At 35.7% G+C, this 21774-nt stretch overlaps 1 protein-coding gene across 1 annotated transcript in view; it reads left to right on the top strand.

The window, feature by feature from the left end:
* CILK1 (ciliogenesis associated kinase 1) overlaps positions 1-21774 on the top strand; it is a 76841-nt gene that overhangs the window by 23148 nt on the left and 31919 nt on the right. The window contains exons 3-4 of the mRNA XM_074237200.1: positions 5410-5531; positions 9532-9611. Of these exons, the coding sequence (XP_074093301.1) occupies positions 5410-5531; positions 9532-9611 (202 nt within the window). The remainder of the gene's footprint in view (positions 1-5409; positions 5532-9531; positions 9612-21774) is intronic.

Below are 21774 nucleotides of genomic sequence, written 5' to 3'. Positions count from 1 at the left end.
AGTTTCTAGTGGGAGAGGGTAGATGTGAATTCAGAAGACAAAGACAAAGTAAGGGTTGAAACAGGTAGGAAGAATAGGCATGTTTTAGAATCCCACTAGGTAGGTTATTGGCATCCAGCCATATAAGCCAAGCATAATGGCAGTGGTTGAATCAGAATTTGAATGAGCTGGCATAATCTGGGATTTAGGAAATAGATTGGAAAGAGATTTTGAACTGGAAATAGCATAATATTAACACGAACTCTAGCATATTATTCAGTCATTTTCAATCTTGTCTCTTCATGACCTCATTTAGAGTTTTCTTGGCAAAGACACTGAAGTGTTTTACTCCAACCATTTTATAGATGAGAAAAGTGAGACAGAGAGTTAAGTGACTTGGCCAGGGTCACACAACTAGTGAGTGTCTGAGGCCAGATTTGAACCCTGGTTTTCCTGACTCCAGTCCTGGAGCTCTATCCATTGAACCACCTAGTTACACCTAACAGTATAGCTTACTGAATGCTTTCAAATACATTCTCTTCATGTGAATTCTTGCCTCCAGCCCACAGTTCAAATCTCTCTGTTTGACTAAACCACTCTCCCCTTTCTCTCTGTCTTAAATCTTTCTTGTCCTTTTCTTTTCCATTTTTGAAATGTCTTTTTTAATATATGTCCCATTTTTCTGATAGCTGCATTCTCCCACATTGAACCAAAACCTATAAACAAAAAATTTTTTTAAATTATCTAGTGTTTATTGTGTTAGACATTGTTCTAATGAGCATATTACCATTATGATCCCATTTGATTCTTATAGCAATTCTAGAAGATAAGTGCTGTTATTATCTCTATTTTATAACATGAGGAAACTGAGGTAACAAGAAGTTAAAAATGACTTCCTTTAAATGTCTGGGGTCACATTTGAACTCAGTTTTTCTTGACCCATGTTATCTATTTCATCACAAAGTTGCCTCAGAAACCTAAACACTTAAGTAAAACCCTTTCTCACATATATATGTATACACCCATATACACATATATACAAACATATGTATCTGTGTAGTATATGTTCAGTTGTCACGGGGGGGGCTAAATTGCAGTCAGTGCAAAGACTCAAAGATAGAGACTAAATGCAAATGAATCTCCATTAAGAGAATAAATTCAATGATTATAGTTTGAGAAGGAGGGACTAGAGGTTATGGGAAAATGTTTCATGAGGAAGGTTATTATGCTTGATGCCTTTCTTTCCTCTTTTTCCTTTTCCTTTTTCTTCCCACCCACACTTTTCAGTCTTAAATTTCTTGCTATTCCCTCAGCAGACCTTCCATTTTCCTTTTGAATTTAATAAGTAACTTGATAGTAGATAAATGTTTTATTCTTTGCATTTGTATCCCCACTGCCCGGCACATTGTAGATGTCTAATAAATGCTTTTTGAATAAATATTTGAATGGTCCAGCACCAAGTGTAATGTCTTCTCAATAAAGCTTGTTGCTATTAATGGTGGCTAACATCTTGAACAGTCCAGAAATGGCCAGACTGGACTGAATCCTTTTAATAGCAATCCTTTTTCTAAAGAAGCCCCATTTGAAAAAAAAATGACCCATATCCAGGATGTAATTTTTTTATTCTGTGTTCTTGGCCCAATATGGTCCAGTTTGCCAAGGGGAGGTTCCTCCTTCCTGGAAATAGTATTCAGGGAAGTTGTATGAGTGTGCAAATACAATATATGTGTGTGTGTGTGTGTGTGTTTTACAATAGATGAAAACAGTATATAACTTAATATATGTATGTATACATATTTAAGCTTCTTATATATAAAACAAGCATTAATTCTTCTTGAAAGTATAGTTCTGGGGGTGGCTAGGTGGCGCAGCCGATAGAGCACCGGTCCTGGAGTCAGGAGTACCTGAGTTCAAATTTGACTTCAAACGCTTAATAATTACCTAGCTGTGTGGTCTTGGGCAAGCCACTTAACCCCATTGCCTTGCAAAAAAACCTAAAAAAAAAAAGTATAGTTCTGTAGGAACCATTCTCTTCAGTTTAAACAAGAAATCTTAGCTTATGCTGTTTCCCCTCAGGCCAACAGTTGGGGACATTCTACTCCCCAACTAGAACTCTCTGCTTGGAAAAAACTTTGCCCATGACTTCATTTTTCTCTGAAAATTCTGAATTTTCCTCTGGGCTGTCTCACTACTCTGAGACTGCAGGTTTATTGCCTGTGATCTGTTTTAAGCCAACAGGAAGAAGAAAATGATTAGAAACAGTGAAGGGGGTGATGATTGGACATTTGCAAGTTGGCTATTGTTTATGCCTGTTACCCATGGAGCACAAGAAACTCAATCCAAGGAGGTGGAATCAGCCATCTAGTTCATGGCATTCCAGGCAGGAGGGGCAGGTTGGGCCAAGCATATGAAGCTGAACTGCCAGAAAAATGCCTTGGCAAGAGTTTGTCTTCTAGGGAATGGGCCTCAAAAGAGAGTGATTTTACATTTTAAAATTTTCTTTTTGTTCACTAACTGCCTTTCTCCATGTTTCCCAGTTAAGAGGAGCACAATTCCCATCTCCAGCTGGGTTGAACCCTCATCATCTCCCTTATGACTGAGTTTTTTTCCTGTGCTGGGATCTGATTTATTTTAGCATTTTCTACTTCAGGAAAAACTTCTTAATGTCTCCTTTTTCTTAACCAGAATGACAGAACCAGCATAGCACAGTAGAATAGGCACCCAAGACTAAGAATGGAAGAAACTTGGGTTCCAGTTTGACTCTGTCACTAACTCTGTCACCTGGCCTTTGGTTTACTAATCTGGAACATGAGGGGTTTTGATAATCAGATATTCCTTTTGGCCCTTTTCAAACTATATATTCTGTGATAACCTATTAAAAAATCCAATGAACTTTATAGCATTGCTATTAATACAGTTGATTCTCTTCTGTAAGAAACAAAATGTTCTTTGAGTTAAAGAATTTATCCCAATGGCCAAGATAATTTTTTTAAACTTTCTTCAAAGAGGACTAAAATCAGAAGGGAACAGAAAATTAACAAATGGATTTTACTGATTGTAGTATTTTTGACCTGTTGCTGTTTTATAGGGCCACCATTGATTTAAAAAAATTTAATCTTCATCACAAAATATACAGGTGGTGTTAAGAGCAAGGGGAAGTTTTCTAGACTATCTTACTATTTGTGATTGCTTGACATCTTCTAGGACCCATCAAATCAGCCTGCCAATAGGAGTGCCTTCCCCTTATTCTCTTGACCCCCTCCTCAACTAGCACCCATTTTAGCTGTTTGATTAATCACACTGTTGAAATTGGATGGCAGTAATCATAATCAATTCTTTTAGTAATAATGAGATGAAAGATCATGAGACCCTACCATCTGAGCCCTGCTATTATCTCCCAGGTCCTCCAGGAATGAACATCTGCCCTGCCTCCCAAGATCCCTGGCACTATCATAAGAGTCATCTGGAATAAATTGCATCAAGTACTAGACATGGAGTTAGAAAGATAAGATTCAAATCCTGCCTTAGATATTGGGTTTGGAGATTCTTGACCTCGTTTCATCACCTGTAAAATAGAGCCTACCACTTGCCTCACAGGGTTGTTCTGAGTTTCAAATGAAATAACCTATATAAAAACTTTGCAAACTTTAAAGCACTGTATCAATAACTTTATTAATGGACCTACAGATGCAATCCAAGGAGCCCTGGAGCTTGCCAACTGCCCTAGTTATAAACCTCAGGGATTTGGGGACTTTATGTCCATCTTGACCAAACTTTTTTTTGCATGTGGTCTCTTTCAGTTAGAATGTGAGCTTCTTGAGAGCAGGGACTGTCTCACATTTTTTTTTTCTATTTGTATTACCAGTACTTACGGCAGCATTTGGCACATACTATGTACTTAAAAATATTTTTTCATTCTTTTGTTCATTAATTCATTCTTGGTTTTCTATCATTTTTTAATTTTTTTTCCTCTGAAAGTGGATGGCATTGTTCATAATAGGATTCCCAGAACTTTTCTCTCTCTGAACTGCTGAGAGGAGCTGCCTCCGATATAGTTGATCAATTCATTCTTGCCTCTTTCTTCTGCCTTTCCTGTTTTTTTTAAAGGCAAATGGTTTCTCTAACATCACTCTAGGGTTATGAAATTTCTCTCTCTCTTGCTCTCTCTCCCTCTAACTCTAACTCTTTATCTCTTTTTCCTTCCTTTATTCCTTCCTTTTCTTCCCTTCCTTATATTCTGAATGTTTCCTGCATGCCTAAAACTCATAGAGCTTGAGAAGGGGCAGCACAGTAGATGGAATAATATACACAGAGGAAGATGTAGGAAGACTTAAGAATCTGGCCATCTGCCTTGACCTCATTCAGCCAGTCCTACTTCAAAGTATATGCAAACACTTAGCTAATGATCTCAGCAGGAAGCAGCTGCCATATCTGCAGCTGGGAGGGAAAAAAAAGGCAGCTTTCTTTATTGGTTCTTCTCGAGTTATTTCCAGATTCCTACATCTGGAAGCAGTCACGTAGGCGCATAATGCAGCACTTGGTGCATTGTCTGGTTCATAATAATGAGTACTCTGTAATGGTTAAGGACCAAGTAAGTACTTTATACTATGGATTGTCAAAATCTTTATTCCATAGAAAGTTATTCATGATTTCAAAGAAACATTTCTGTCATAAAATTTCCATTTAAAATACTAATCAAATGCTATAAATAATTTCTGTTGTTATACAAAAATTTTGTTATCTGTATTCTAATATAATGGGATTATTTTATAATCCCATGTGTTTTATGCATTTAAAAAACATTATTCTAAGAAAGGGTTCATAGACTTCACCAGACTGACAAAGGAGTCTGTCACACATAAAAGGTATATTGGACTTAGGTCAGGAAGGGCTGGGTTCATTATTTATCTTTAATAGCTACATTGACCATAATAGGCAAGTCAATTCTCTTAAACTTGGATATTTTTATTATTTTTATTTTGAGATTTAGTCTCCCTGTTTTTCCTAGGCTATAAGTGCAGTGGTTCAGTCCTAATACTGATCATCCACAGAAACTTTAACCTGCTCTGTTTCTGACCTGGGCAGGTTTAGTCCTTTTCAATCAACCTGGTTTCCCAATGCACACTTGAAGGAGCTTATCATATTGTTACCAAGTTTAGGGTCAACTCCCAAATAGCCTTAGCTGTGTTGCAGCTCAAAATGATTGAGCTCTAGTGAACCACCAACCTCAGCTTTCCCTCTCCTCACCCCCATTAATTTCCTTGTTTGTAAAATGGGGATAATATTTGTATTGTCTACCTCAAAGTTTCAAATGAAAGAATATGTAATTTGTAAATTTTAAAGGATCCTATAAATGTTAGGTATTATTTATAAGTAGAAAACTAAAGACTGTTTTTCTAACTTCTTTCTTTCCTCTTTCCTTTTTTCCAGTCTTTAAAGAAGCTCAACCATGCCAATGTAGTGAAATTGAAAGAAGTCATCAGGGAAAATGATAATCTTTACTTTATCTTTGAATATATGAAGGAAAACCTTTATCAGCTAATGAAAGAAAGGTACTATTTTAAGAATTTGTTTTAGAAACTTATTGTTCTTAAGTGTGCTTTCCTTTTTCTGCTTTTTCTTGACTGTAATCAATCAATTAGCATTTATTAAACAAATACTGTGCTAAGTGCTTTTAATCTCTGGCTTCTCCCCCCCCTCCCCCACTCCAATAGCCAAGCCACTTAGTCTGGAGCTTTTGAAATTTTCTGTTATTTGAAAGACTGAAGATGAGACCAGGATTATACAAAGACTCAAGATGCCACTACAGAAGTTTACTTTATGCAATAATCAGGTCAATTTTAGGGTATCTGTGACAGCGAATATCATCTGTATTCAGAGAAAGAACTATAGAGTTCAAACAAAGACCAGAGATTATTACTTTCAATTTTTAACAAAAGTTGTCTTATGAATTACATAATTTTGCTATTTCTAATATTTTATTTTTTCCTCAAGGTTATGTTTTTCTCTCAAGACATTCAATTTTTGATCAATGCATATCATGCAAACAATGTAAAAATTATCAGATCGCTTTTGAGGGGGGGAAGGGAGGGTAGGGAAAAATTGTAAAATTCAAAGCCTTACAAATAAATGATAGATAGAAATTCACTTCAAAACCTTTAAATTGATTTTGGTGATTTTTCAACTAATCCAACTGAACACATAAATGTATCATTATTCCCATGAGAGTAGGCATTCCTTAGAGACTATACATTCAAAAGTACTCTCAAATTCTATTCAATTCATTTATTGTTAAAATGCCTAGAAGACAGTCATGAGAAATCTGTTGTAGGTGATGCTGATTTTGAGGTGACAGTAGTTCTTAAGGCCATCAAAATACTTTTTGGGGGCAAGAATTCTTTACTTATCTATATCTATATACCTATATAACATATATATATAATATACCTATCTTTAACTATACCTATCTTCTAGTTTGTTTCTGATATGGCCTCTTACAAATAGATTGCATGTCCTTTTGGAGCTTATTATTGTATAAGGGGAGAAATGCATTCAGCTTAATTTCTCCCAGATTGCTTTCCAAAATTTTCTTGGCAAGTTCTGTTGAATAAATAGTATGTCCTTAGCCCAACAATTTGTGTCCTTGGGTTTTAGTATACATTATGCTCCTTTGTTTCCATTGCTTATAAATCTTGTAAACTTAATTTATTTCATAGATTGACTTGTCTATTTAAAAATTTTATTTAATTTATTCTGAACTTAAAACAAAAAGAAAATCAATTTTTTCTGAACTTTAAACACTCAATAAATTACTATTTCTATATGCAAAATAGAATATGAATCTCTATTATATATAACTTGCTATTCCATTTTTAAGTATACAAAAAATCCAGTATGTTACTTTCAAAATTGCTCTGCTTGTCTTTTTTTTGGACCTCTTCTGAGCATTTTCAAAAATGTGCTTTTTTCTTTTTTTTCCCTTTTACTCTTTGGCAATTCTATAACTGTATTTCTTTGAATTAGTATCAAATTGTTTTGATGATTACTGTTTTATTATATAGTTTGAGATCTGGTGGTTTTAGGCTCTCTTCTTTCCTGCAATTTTTCATTATTTCCCTTGAGATTCTTGATCTTTTATTCTTCTAGATTATTTTTTTAATTTAAAATGATAATAGTAATATGCTGTTTGATAAACCTAAAGAGTTCAGCTATTGGGTTAAAAACTCTCTCTTTGAAAAAAATTATAGGGAAAATTAGAACTTAGTATGGAAGAAACTTGGATTAGACCAACACCTCATATACTTTACCATGATAAGATCAAAATGAATACAGGATTTAGACATAAAAAACAATATTATAAGCAAACTTAGATGATCAAGGAGTAGATCTATGGAAAGGGAAGCTATTTATGACCAAGGAAGAGGTGAAGAACATTATTAAAAACAAACTAGATAATTTTGATTACATTAAATTAAAAGCTTTTGCACAGACAAAACCACTGTAACCAAGAAGAAATGTAGTAAATTGGGAAACAATTTTTACAACTAGTATTCCTGACAAAGGACTCATTTCTAAAATATACAGATAGCTGAGTCAAATTTTCAAAAAAACCAAGTCATTCCCCAATTGACAAATGGTCAAAGGATATGCAAAGACAATTCACAGATGAGGAAATCAAACCGATCCATAGTCATATGAAAAATTGTTCTAAATCACTAATTATTAGGGAAATGTAAATTAAAGCATCTTTGAGGTACCACCTTACACCTCTCAGACTTGCCGCTAAGACCAGAAAAGAAAATGGTCAATGTTAGAAGGGATGTGGGAAATCTGGGACACTAATACATTGTTGGTGGAGCTGTGAACTCATCCAACCTTTCTGGAGAGAAATTTGGAATTACACCCAAAGGGCAATAAAAATGTATATACCCTTTGATCCAGCAATACTACTACTACTGGGTCTATACCCTGAAGAGATTATGGAAAAGGGTAAAAACATCACTTGTACAAAAATATTCATAGCATCCCTGTTTGTGGTGGCAAAGAATTGGAAATTAAGTGAATGTCCTTCAATTGGGGAATGACTTAAACTGTGGTATATGTATGTCATGGAACACTATTGTTCTATTAGAAACCAAGAGGTATGAGAATTCGGGGATGCATGGAAGAATTTGTATGAACTGATGCTGAGTGAGATGAGCAGAATAAGAAAAACCATAGATTACTATAATCATTTCCTGCTGTTGCACCTGGTCTATTCCTCTCCACCACTCTTTTTCTGAGCCAATACCAGACAGTTTTGATGACTGATACTTTATAATATAAATTTAGAACTGGTAAGACTAAACCACCTTCTTTTGTACTTTTTTTCATTGAATCCTGGAAATTCTTGACTTTTTATTTCTCCATATGAATTTACTTAGCATTTTTTACTGCTTGTTTCTTCCTGTCATCTATTTCTTTGAAGGTGGATAGCATCTTCCTCAATAAGTTCAAGTCTTTCCATGATTTTTCTAAATCATCTACCTCATTATTTCCTACAACATAGCAATATTTCTTTCTAGATTCAAATAGAATTATCCTTTATATTTCTATGAGGTTAATTTGGATATTCATAATAGAATGACTAGATGGATTTTTAACATGTTAATTATTTTTTCAATTATGTATAAATATACTTTTCAATATTCATTTTATGAAATGAATTCTCCCATCCTTCCTTCTCTTTGCCCTATGATAACTTGCAATCTGCTATAAGTTATACATGTACAATCATGTTACATACATTTTCATATTAGTCATGCTGTGAAAGAAAAATCAAAACAAAAGGGAAAAACCACAAGAGAGGAAAATTTTTTAAATGAAAATACTTTTCTTTGATCTGCATTCAGACTCCATAGTCCTTTCTCTGGATGTGGATGGTGTTTTCTAGATGGATTTTTAAAATAATTATTTTTCGATCTATAAAGTAATCCTTTGGTAAGATAGTTTAGATTTTATTGTCATTTTTATTATATTGGCATGGCCTAAACATAAGCAATTGATTCCTGTCTAAATTACTTAAGTCTTCCTTTATTTCAATACAGAATATATATTGATTTTTCATTAGAATTTTTTCAATTTCTTTCTGTTGGGTTTTAATAGTATTGTGCAAAAGGATTATTTTGTAGATTTATATCCTGCTACTTTACTAAAATGAATTGTTTAATTTTTAATTGAGCCTTCAGGGTTCTGTAGCTAAAACATCAATCATATCATCTGCATAAAAGGGCACATTTGCTTGTTTTTTGCCTGTACTTGTTCCTTCATTTTCTTACTCTTATCTTATTGCTATAGCTAGTTTTTCTAGGCCTATAGCAAATAACAGTGGTGACAATGGATAGTCTTGCCTTACCCCTAACATTATTGGAAAGACTTCAAGGGTTTCTTTATTATAGAATTGTTATCATAGCTCTTTGCCTATTATTGCTATAACAACTTGGGAACAGAGACTACATTTTTATGTGTTCACCTTGACTTAAAATTTGATTTTTCTTTCACTACCTAATACAGAAACAAATTGTTTCCTGAGTCTGCAATTAGGAATATCATGTACCAGATACTACAAGGACTTGCATTCATCCACAAACATGGTAAGTCATTCAAAGCAGTAATTCTATTGACTCACAGTGAAGTTACGTTACAAGGAATCATATATGGAAAGCATTGATTACTAGATGGCTGAGTCATGGACTTTGGGATCTATCACCTCCTTGATTTTTGGATTTCCCACTCATTATTTTTCATGCATCTATTTGCTTACATATCTTATATCTATGGCCTTTAAAATCACTTTTGTTTTTCTGCTTCCAGAATTACTACCAATTGAAAGCTACATGATGTGTTAATGAGGAAGCCATAGGATTCATGGTCTTTTAGGTTCATGTGTATTATTTAGAACAGTGAATCCTATAATTTTGTACATTAGAAATATAATGCTTTTCACTCTTCATTTTAAAGTTAAAATTGTTATTACAGTTTTTGCACCTACAAATCACAAAATCTCAAGAATTAAAAGGGAACCCTTGACCATCTCATCCAACATACAGTGAAAGAATAATTCTCTTTACAACAGATTTAAAAAATGATCATCCAGAATTTGCTTGAATACCTCTTTTGAGGGGTGACTTACTTTCTCCAGAGGCAACTCATTTTACTTCAGGATAGCGTTGCCTATTAGAAAACTTTTCAAATTTAGAGTCGCCTCTTTGCAACTTCCCTTGACTCAGCATTCTTGTCTAGTAGGCAGATTTTTATCACTCAACAGAGAGATTTTCTTGAAGTGTTGTATAAATCTCAGTTCAGGTGAGATCAGCCTTCAATAGAAATACTTGCTTCAGGTAGCTTGGTAGTAGCATCAGGGCGGCCAGCAAGTGTAAATCTAAAAAATAAAGTTACCAGTTCCATTCTTAGTTATTCCCTAGCCTGTTCTTGCCTTAGATAATAAAACCTTTTCCCTAATTACTGACTAAAGATGATAAAAAATAGATATTATTTGTCTCCCTGCATTTAAAAAACACCTCTTGTGATAATGTTATTAAAATATTGATTTCAAGAATATACTTTCAATTTCTTTACAGAGAAAGTTTCTTTTCATTAAGCTTATTTGAAAATGTATTTTCTCTTTTCCCTCTCTCCTACCCCTCCCACTTTCCTCTCTCTCCTTCCCTTCTCTCTCCCCTTCTTTCTTTCTCTCTTCCTTCTCTTTAATACTCTTCCCTTCCCCTTTCCTCTTATCCTTTTCCTCTCTCTTTATTTTTTCCTTCCCTTTCTCCTCTCCCTCCTTTTCCCTCTCATCTCTCTTTCTCTTGCTCTCCCTTTTTCTTCTTTTCCCTCTTTTTCCTTCCCTCAACCTCTTCCCCTCTCATTTTTCCTCCTCTTTCCTTCCTCTTCTTGCTTCCCCTCAACTCTCTTTCCCCCCTTTCCTTCTTCTCTCCTCTTTCTTTCTTTCCTTCCTCCTCAACTATTCCTTCCTTTTTGTTTTGTCTAAAATTTTTATTGATGTTCTTTGATTTTACTCCCTGCCTAGAATAAAAATTTCTTCTGACTAAGAAAAATGGGAGGGGGGAACTCAACTGATAAATTGACTACATTTGACATTATATATAATACCTCAGAATTGTATGTCTCATAAATTGTAAAACCTCATGTTTATCTTTTTATGGCCCTATTTGGAGATTTTTTTTGGTAAAGATTGTGGAGTGATTTGCCATTTCCTTCTCCAGTTCATTGTACAGATGAGGAACTTGAGGCAAACAAGGTTAACTGATTTGTCCAGGGTCACCTCAAGTGTCTGAGGCCATATTTAAACCTAGGAAGATGAGTCTTCCTGAATTCAGACCAGCATTCAATCCACCAAGCCACTTAGTGACTCAAGATGAAAATACATTTCATTACTTCTTCTAAAGGACCTTCATTGTGTTTGTTGTTCTTTTGGTTCTGACTATTTTCATTCCACATCTGTTCATATGAATCTCTCCACAGTTCTTTGAATTCTTATTCATCATTTCTTATTGCATCATAACAGTCCATTACATCAACGAACAAGCATTTATTAAATGTCTATAATGTTTCAGAGTTTGGTGATATAAGACCAAAACTGAAACTATCTCTGTTCTCAAGGAATTTTTATTATGTCTGAGAAATCAACATGAACACATACAAATATAGACAAATGCAAAGTAATGTCATGGGAGGTGGCTAGTAGCTCAGGATTTCAGCAAAAGCCTCAAGTAGGAAGTGGTGCTTGACCTAAGCTTTGAAGAAAGTTAGGAATTCTAACAAGTAGAGGTGAGGAGCAAATGCAGTCCAAGTATTTTAATGCCCAGTTCGAGTCCTCGCTCTGAAACTAGCTAGCTTTGTGACCCTGGATTAGTCAATTAAGCTTAGTACAGTTTTGGGCAACTCCCAACTATTTATTTACTAAGACACAAGATAGTTCACAATCTGCCTGGTGGAGGGGGTTCCTCAAACTGATAGTTCCATATCCTGATAAAATCACAGATGGTTCATGTCTTTGTGTATTAGCAAAGATCATAAGGAAAAGCAATCTGCCAATTTTTTTTAAAGATTGTGATTATGTGAGAATTCTAAGGGGTTTTTTTTGGTTTTATTTTTGCCTTTTGTTTTTGCATCGTGTTTACTTTCTCATTTCAAGATCCCTTCCTGACCATCTCCAATGAACTTTCCTGGAAATTAAGAAAAAATAGTTATGCAAAAGCAATCTCCACAACACCTCCAACAATGCTCCATGCCCACAATCCTCCATCTCCCCCCAAAAACAGGGAGAGCTGTGTTTCTTCATTTCTTCTCTGGAGACAAAATTGGTCAATATAGTTGAACATTGTTTTACTTAATTTTATTGTTATTTTAGTTTGTTATTGTATCATTGCAAAACTTTTTCCCTTAACACTTCTAATTTCCCTCTGTCAATTGATACAAGCAATAAAAATTATATGAATAGAAGTAGTAATAGTCAGCCTTTATATCGCCCCTACTATGCCCTAAGCACATAGGCTTTAATCAATATTAATCCATTTGATCTTCCCAATAATCTTGGTAGGCACTTTTATTATTTATTATTTTATTATTTATTACTTATTATTAGATCCATTTACAGTTAAGTAAACTGAGAGAAACATAAGGTAAGTCACTTGCCCAATATTGCACAGCTAGTAAGTATCTGAGACTGTATTTAAACTTAAATCTTTCTGATTGCAGAACCAATGTCACCATCTATCAGCCCAAATCTTTCCATATTTCTCTGAATTCCTCTTCCAATAGAGCAGCATCATAGAATTGAATTGTTTATTATTTTAAAAACAAAGGGAGTGAAAGTCATCTAATAAGTGTGTATCCAATTGAGTTTGTGACAGACAACAATTTCTTCATCAGCCTGCATTGTGGTTCCATTTTCTCTTCCTCATCAAATATATAGGCCATCTATTTATTCTGTTTAAAGTAGTAGTCCAAATGAGAGGGACTGTATGTTCTGGCTTTCCTGGCATTCCTGATCTGCTCCAAGACTCATACTGTGTTCCCTGGTACAACAGGGAGATGTAGGTATGTGATTATGTGACCAGAAACATTCTGGGAACAAAGTTGGTGTAATGTGTCTATTGACTGGGGAATGGCTCAACCAATTGTGATATATAAATTTAGTAGACTATTCCTGTGCTGTAAGAAATGTAATTTACATAGGAAAATCCTGGAGTCTCAAATGACCTGATTCTGAGTGAAGAAGGCAGAATAAGAACAAGAAAATATACAGTGCTACAATGATGTAAATTTTAAAAATATAACAGCAACAATAAAACTGAATGCTATAAATTATAATGAGCTAGCTTGTACCCAAAGAAAAGCTATGGGAAGATACCTGCACTCCTCTTATTTACAGAGATTGGGAACCAAAGATATGAAAAAACATATGAAATTAGACTTTTTGTATATTAATTCTTTTTCCTGTTTTTTTTTCTTCCTCTTTTTTCCTTATTATAAAGTATGTTCTCTGGAAGGGAATGAGAGAAAGAATACAGTAGAAAATATAGGTGAGGTGGGGCGTCTAGGTGGCACAGTGGATGAAGAACCAGCCCTGGAGTCAGGAGTACCTGGGTTCAAATCTGGTCTCAGACACTTTTAGTAATTACCTAGCTGTGTGGCCTTGGGCAAGCCACTTAACCCCCATTTGCCTTGCAAAAAAAAAAAATGTAGGTGATATAAAAATAAAAGATATCAATACCCATTAATAAATACATACTTACATACGTACATAATCTCAAAAAGTAGATGAACCTAATTTGGTTACTATGGAAATTATTGGATATAAGTTTTATTTATGACACTCAAATAAGCTATTTATCAGGAAAGAGGTAGAGATTTCTAGCTGGAAGGGACCATAGGGGATTTGTAGTTAGCCTCCTCATTTTACAAATAAAGAATCCAAAGTCCAGAGAGGTGAAATTATTTGCCTATAGTAAATATCAGACTTCATGTACACTATTCTTTCCATTGTTCAATTCTTCTTTAAACAGAAGAATACAAAACTGGCAGGGACAGGAAGACTAATTATTATGGGGAGGGGGGAATTCTTAACTACATTCACATGTCACAATTTTTTTGGCTGCTCCCCAGTCAATGGACAGTGATTTTGTTTCCCAGGGTATCTTTCCTTTGTTGTTTTAAAACACAAGAGACAAATATTAATGGACACAAGTAGGAATCCCTAATTGGATTCCTGTTTGGGTTTAGGATTTCAGCACTAATAGTGGCCAAGAATCAAAGAACCTTTCTTGAAATAAGGCAGAAATGTTCTTGAAGGAACTTTGTGTAATATGTGGAAGGGAATATGTGTAAGCCTGAGGGATATTCAATTATGGGAGGTCTGGACCCTTACTGAGAATTTGATTTTAGGGCTAAGAATGGATTCTAATGAAGGTACAAATAAAATAATGATAATCACTATTATTTCTATAGTATTTTAAAGTTTGCATTTGTAGCCATTGCAAATTACAGCATTTGATCCTTAGAACAATCTTGGTAGGGAAGAACCATTTTTGGTGTTGTTCATTTGTTTTCAGTCATGTCTAACTCTTTATGATTCCATTTGGGGTTTTCTTGGCAGAGATAAGCATTCTATCCACTGAGCCACCTATCTACCTACTGAGGACATGGTCTGAGAAAGATTAAGTGACTTGCCTAAAATCTCACCTAAAGTGGTCTCTCCTGACTCCAGGTTGGATACCCTTGCCTGCTGTACCACCTAACTGCCTCTTAATGAACTGTGCATGTTGCTGTGAACTCTTTGGAGGGATTTAAGATACTGGGGAAAAGTTTTGAGGAAGTGGGACAATTTGCTGCTTCATTGAGTAAATTGTCTAAGACCTTGCTAAAGTCCCTGGGAAGTTACTCAGAATTGGGGTTGCAAGCTATTGTGGCCAAAGGCATCCTACTGTAATTTACAGTGGTTACCAATTTAACTTGAGGGATTGAACTGGATGGTGCCAGTAGCATTGTTTTGTGTTCAAATGTTTAAATTGTTATACAGAATGTAAAAAGGGTTTATTTGCCTCATGTCCTAATGATGAAAATTTTTTCTGGAATTGATGATGTCCTTAATCAGGTGTGGATTTTTTGCTTTATTCTTAGTTGCCCCTTTGATACTATATTAGGATGATTGATTTGCATTCAGTTCATGCTTCTAAGTAATGTTCTTGGATTGACTTTTTAAAAAGGAGAGGATAGACAAGAGGACTCAAAGAACCAGATCTGAGAAGTCAAACAGAGAAAGAGTCAGTTGGCCTGATGTAGATTTCATTCATTAAAGAAAGAAACTCATGTAGACCTGCAACATCTAGGAGTCATGTGTGATAGTGAACAAGTAGCAGGGGAAAAATTCCATTTGATTCCTGGATTTGGGAGAATCTGGGGGCCAAGGAATAGCTAGAGGTAGAACCATTGATGGAGAACCCATATCTTGTCCTTCACTTATATTTTAGTTTACAAGAACTCTACAGATCTAGGCAAAGTACCCTGACTCTCTAGAAACCATTTTCTCACTTGTAAGGAAAATCCTATTCCTTTTACTTGTTTGTTTTTCTTTTTTTTTTTAATAGTATTTTATTTTTTTCCAATTACATGTAAGGATAGTTTTCAACATTTATTTTTGATAAGGTTTTGAGTTGCAATTTTCCCCTTTCCCCAAAATGGCAAGCAATCTGATATAGTTTATACATGTGCAGTCATGTCAAACATATTTCCACATTACTCATGTTGTGACAGAAGAAACAGAACAAAAGGAAAAATAGTCATAAAAACAAAAACAAAAAGATGGAAATAGAACGCTTCAATCTACATTCAGACCCCATAGTTCTTTCTCTAGATATAAATAGCATTTTTCATCATAAGTCTTTTGAAAGTTTCCTGGATCATTGTATAGTTTAGAAGAGCTAAGTCTATCATAGTTGTTCATCACATAATATTGCTTTGTATAATGTTCAAGGGGATCCTATTCCTAAGATAGATGATAAAGTAGTATACTTTATTTTTTTTTAGGTTTTTGCAAGGCAAATGGGATTAAATGGCTTGCCCAAGGCCACACAGCTAGGTAATTATTAAGTGTCTGAGGCCGGATTTGAACTTAGGTCCTCCTGACTCCAGGGCCGGTGCTCTATCCACTGCACCACCTAGCTGCCCAGTAGTATACATTAGAAAACCCTCCCTGGGAGGTAGAGGCCTATGAGAGAAGGATGGAGAGTTATATTGATTTTTTTAGGGCCTAGGTGGGAGCATTTTATATTTTTACTTTTGATAGAGCTAAATAAATCCTCGCCTGACTTCTTTAATGAAATATTAGGATCTTTTGTAGCAAAGATTTAAATATTACATTTCAAGGAGAAACTGTGGGCAGGAGCAAAGAAAGCCAAATACTGATCTTCTGGAAGGGAAACCAACTATAGTGGCATGTTCCAAAGAAGATATTTAAGGATTAAGCACTCAAAATAGAACAGAATTCCAATTTATGTAAACAAAGAGTTGTTTCTGACCATAGGTTACTTGCAGAAAATGGTTCTTCAACTAGCTTCTCTGTGAAAAACAGGGAATGGGTGCATTTGGAGCTTCTATGATTTGTTTTTCCTTTAGAAGAATTACCGGAGAATAAGAAGATATGAACAAGGTCTAGAAGCTCATTTCAGGAGGTTTGAAAAGGAGAGCTGATTGGTGGAGAGGAAAGGGCATTAGATTCAGAAACATGGGCTAAAATTTTCAGCTCTGCCACTGAGGGTCTGTGTGACCTTGTCATATATAACCTCTCCAGACCTAAGTTTTCTTATCTTTAGAATGAAAGATTTAGACTAGATATACTCCAGGGGACATTCTAGTCCAAATCTTCAGAACAAAAACATCAACCAGTTGTTGTTTGTCCTTCATTCTCAAAGAGGACCTTAATATCAGGGAGATGGTGCCATGACATGCAAGTGAATTAGATTTAATTGAAGGAAGAACTGTACAAAGCTAAGGTCTTGCCCAGGTCTCAGTTTGAATGAGGCATCAATCCATTCAGTGATTAAGGCTAGGGAAGAAAGAAATGAAGCAAAGAATGACTTCCTTTACCTAATTAAAAAAAATCCATCTGGGAGAGGAAAACTCTCAGGGTTTTAGAACAAATCAGAAACAATTGCTATTTTACACTTACTCTGAGCCAGTCAGGAATCAAAACTATGACCAGGAGGGGCTTTGCTTGGGACTCATTGTTACCCAGTCAATGAGAACTAGAGTGATTTGAAACAAGGAATTATTTAAGGTCAGTGGGAATGTCTATATTCATTTCAACTTATTATTCATTGGTCAGTTTTACTAATGACTTATTTTTTGCACAATTATTTTCAAATATGCTTCTTTATAACAACTTTTTTATAACAAAGAAAAACAGTTCAGCAAAACCTGACAAAAGAGAGATATCAACATCAAGTGACAGCATACAAAAGATTTCACACCTGTAGAAAGGCAATGATATAATAACAACAATGATGGTGATAGCTATTAATGTACTATACCACAGGTATTATGCTAGATGCTTTCCAAATATTATCTTATTTGATTCTCACAAATCTGGATGGCAAATACTGTTATTATTTTTCCCTTTTTATAGTTCAGGAAACTGAGGCAAAGAGAGGTATGCTCAGGGTCACATAACAATAAGTGTCTGAGACTAGATTTGAATTCAAGTCTTCCTGATTTTTATGAAATGAATAGAGCACCAACCCTGGAGTCAGGAGTACCTGAGTTCAAATCTGACCTCAGACACTTAATAATTACCTAGCTGTGTGGCCTTGGGCAAGCCACTTAACCCCATTTGCCTTGCAAAAACTAAAAAAAAAAAGTATTGGTAAGATTTTGATGGGGCCATACTGATTTAGTCTTTGGTTAGAATCATTAAGGGGCAGCCAGATGTCGCAGTGCAGTCTGGAGACAGAAAGATTCATTTTCCTGAGTTCAAATCTCAGACACTTCTTAGTTGTCATCCTGTTTGCCTCAGTTTTCTCATCTATAATTTGAGTTGAAGAAGGAAGTGACAGATCACTCTAGTAACTTCGTCAAGAAAGCCCTAAACTGGGTCACAGAATTGGACACACTCAAACAAGTAATAGTCATTAAATCATAAACCTGGAGCTGAAGAAGACCCTAGAAGTCATTTGGTCTCATTTTATGGATGAGGTCCAAACTGAGGTCCAGAGATGTAAAGTGACTTAGAGACTATAGGAACATGAATCTACAACTGGAAGAAACCTCAAAGGCCATCTAGTTCAAATACTTTATTTTTATAACTGAAGACTATAAAAGTTAAATGATTTGCCCAGGGTTCCATAGTAAGTATCAGAAGTGGGATTTAAATATTGTACCTATGACTCCATAGCTAGTTCTCTGTTCACTCCACCATACCCTCAAAGGTCATATCAGTTAGTAAGCAGGAGAGCTTAGATTTGAACTCAGTCTGACTCTAAATCCAACCCTCTTTTCATCATTCTACAATGCCTTCCCAAGATAAATGTAGCTTGATAATAATTCCTCTTATCTCTTATTGCTTTGTTGAAAGTTGGAAGAAAAAAAAATAGAACAGAACAGCTTAACAGTCCTGCTCTCCTGGGTCTCATGCTTCCTCGTTACCTCTTCCTCAGTGTGAGAAAGTACACCCTGCCCCCGGTGGATAGAGACTCCTTTGAGAGAGTAGAACCGTTCTACAGTCAGTTGCCATAGCTGTAAGTTCATGTCACTGATGTGTTTCTTTTCCCACTGGAAATGAAAACATATCCTTACTTTAAGGCCACCAAAAATGTCAGAGCACGTGTCTATTGTTAGCATTAAAAATGTAAATTGTACTACACAGCCACAGCCTTCCAGACCAAAGGGTTGGGTCATATTGAGTCCTGAAAGCTTTATATGCTTTAGGGGATGCTGTTTTTTGTACTCTAATAGGAGTAAGCTCCTATCCAGCCCTGACTTATTGCATGACCTTGAGGAAGATATGTAGAGAGACTATGGAATCATGTGATTTGAATTTAGATCCTGGTTCTGCCAAAGTAACCCTGTGTCCTTAGGGCAAATTCATTTAACTAACAACCTCTTTGGACCTCAGCTTCCTCCATCTGTAAAATGAATGGATTGGATTGTTGTCCAGCTGTTTTTCAGTCATGTTTGACTTTTTGTGACCCCATTTGTTTTTTTTCTTGACAAAGATAGTAGTTTGCCATTTACTCCTCCAGCTCATTTTACAGATGAGGAAACTGAGGCAAACAGAGTCACATGGCTACTAAAAGTCTGAGGCTGGACTCAGGAAGATGAGTCTCCTTCATTAGGTGATCTTTAAGGCTTTCAATCTGTCCTCTCCCTAAGTCTTCTCCATGCTTTAAGTTTCTTCCCATTCAAGGTGGGAATAGTATCTGCATCCTTCTTTCCTCTCAAGGATGCTGTGGGTGCATATTGAATAATATAGTTGTGGAAATGCATTTCCATAATAATGAGTTGGGTGTGAAGTATGCTCTGTAAATAGAAATAACAACATCTCTTTTCCATATGTGCATTAGATTTCTTTTCTTAACAGAACTACATATCTGATGTAGCATTGGTGAGGGTGGGGGGATGGGAAAACCTGCTCTTTCAGTTGACATTTTGCTTGCCTGATCATAAATAGAATATTACATGTATTAATTTCTTGCCAGGATATAGGCCAATTTCTTCTGTTTTTCGGTGTCCTGAAATGAAAACTGTCAGTCAATATTTTCTAGATGGCAGGAATTTTTCAAAGTAGGAAAACTCCTCCACCTTGTGGTTGAATAGTAGCTAGTGGTGAATGATGAGGGTAACTTTCCTGAATCTGATGCTTCCAAGATGGAAACAGGTATATGATTTAGGTGTTAGCCTTTGAATGAGAAATAGTTTGGTACAGGATTGTATGAGTGTTCCAGAAGGACCTTTGGTGTGAGCCCCTTTGAGGGCTCCTCATCTGCTTTTGATGTTCCCTTGTCACTCATCTCCCACCTGTGGTTCCAAGAAGCTATTGCATGAAATGACTGAACAATAAAAAAACTCTGGGTAAGTCATTTAAGCTCTTGGTTATTGTTGTTCATTTGTTTTCAGTCATGCAAGATTCTTTTTATGATCCTATTTGTGATTTTCTTGGCAAAGATGTTGGAGTTGTTTGGCATTTCCTTCTCCAGTTCATTTTATAATGAGGAACCTGAGGCAGACAGAGTTAAGTGCTTGCCCAGGGTCATATAGCTGGTAAGTGTCTGAGGCTAGATTTGAACACAGTAAGAGAAATTTTCCTGACTTCAGGCTTGGCACTCTATTCATTGTGTCGCCTTGCTGCCCCTAATCTCCTAGAACCCTAAGCAACTTTATTCTTGTGGCACCTAGCTGCCCTATTTTATACATTTTATAACTGAAAAAATATATTAATGGCAAAACAGAAACAAAGATACTAGTCATAATGATTATGAGAGGGGTTATATTGCCATGTCCTTTCTTATAGCACCTCTGGTGTGAGGGCTTGCACAGCCATTTTCAGTGTTACTCAGCCACCTTTAGATGTCCACCTGTCACTTAAATCTCGCCTGTTGCTCCAAGAAGCTGCAGCATATTCAGTGGTCATACCCCAGTAAAACTTAAGGGTAACTCAGGTCTTTCAATGACTTGGCCGAATGCATTCCACCAGACTTCCTCTCGTGGAATGGGTGGATGAGAACAATTTGTTCTAATAGCCATGCAAGCAGTCAAAGCTGGCATGGTGGAATGCTTAGAGCTTAGTCAGACATCAAATGACCCACTACATCCTGAGCCATTGCCAGTAGCCTTGACTTTTGTCATGCCACTGAACTTAAATGACTCTGGAAGAGATGGTGAGGCTGACAACTTTGTGAAACCTTGCTCACTTAAATCCAATCCGGGTACAAATCATCACCCCCATGATATAATTGGTCCTTTTCAAAAATGAAGGTCAAAAAACACCAATAGCATGGTGTAGTAGAAAACCCTAGATTTCAAGTCAGGCAGATCAATCCCTGCCTCAGACATTTACTAGCTGTACAACTTACTTAATATTTTTGTTCCTTGCTTTTCTTGTCTGCCAAATGATGGGATTGATGCATTTGGTAACCCATCTTTATAGATCTATGATCTATAGTGTAAGTCATCATTGGGAAAGGAAAGGAAAGAGTGCATCATTCCATCTGTGTTACACTTAACATCATTAGCACATGAACAGTTTGGCAATTCTGCCTTACAAAAGAATGGGATGCTATGAGAGATCTTGGATCTGATATGTTGCTCTTTAAAATTTATAAGTTTGGGGGTGGACAAAAGCACAAACACTATTATGTAATAGAAAGAACACATGACAGAAGCCCAGATTTCTGGAGTGTTTTTTCTAGTTTTTCCCTCTTACTCTCTGCGAGACTTCAGGCTAGCCACTTGGTGTCTCTGAGCCTTGACTTCATCGATAAAATAAATATATAATCCTTAGCTCTACCTGCATTATTGATTTGTTAGAAGGAGTAAGGTAGTATATACAAAAGTGCTTTATAAACTGTAAAGCATCATGTAAATGTAAATTTATCTCTAGTAGTTTGCAGTAATCATCATATTTATTATCCTATGGATTATTACTAGTGGAAAGGGTTTTACAGATTATTCTAACCTATTTATTTTAGGGAAAGGAAGTTGGGATCCAGAAGAGGGTAAATGACTTGTCCCAAATCACAT

Source organism: Macrotis lagotis, chromosome 5 (assembly GCF_037893015.1).
Source record: "Macrotis lagotis isolate mMagLag1 chromosome 5, bilby.v1.9.chrom.fasta, whole genome shotgun sequence".
Classification (NCBI taxonomy): Eukaryota; Metazoa; Chordata; class Mammalia; order Peramelemorphia; family Peramelidae; genus Macrotis; species Macrotis lagotis.
This window is presented reverse-complemented; position numbering and strand designations above follow the sequence as displayed.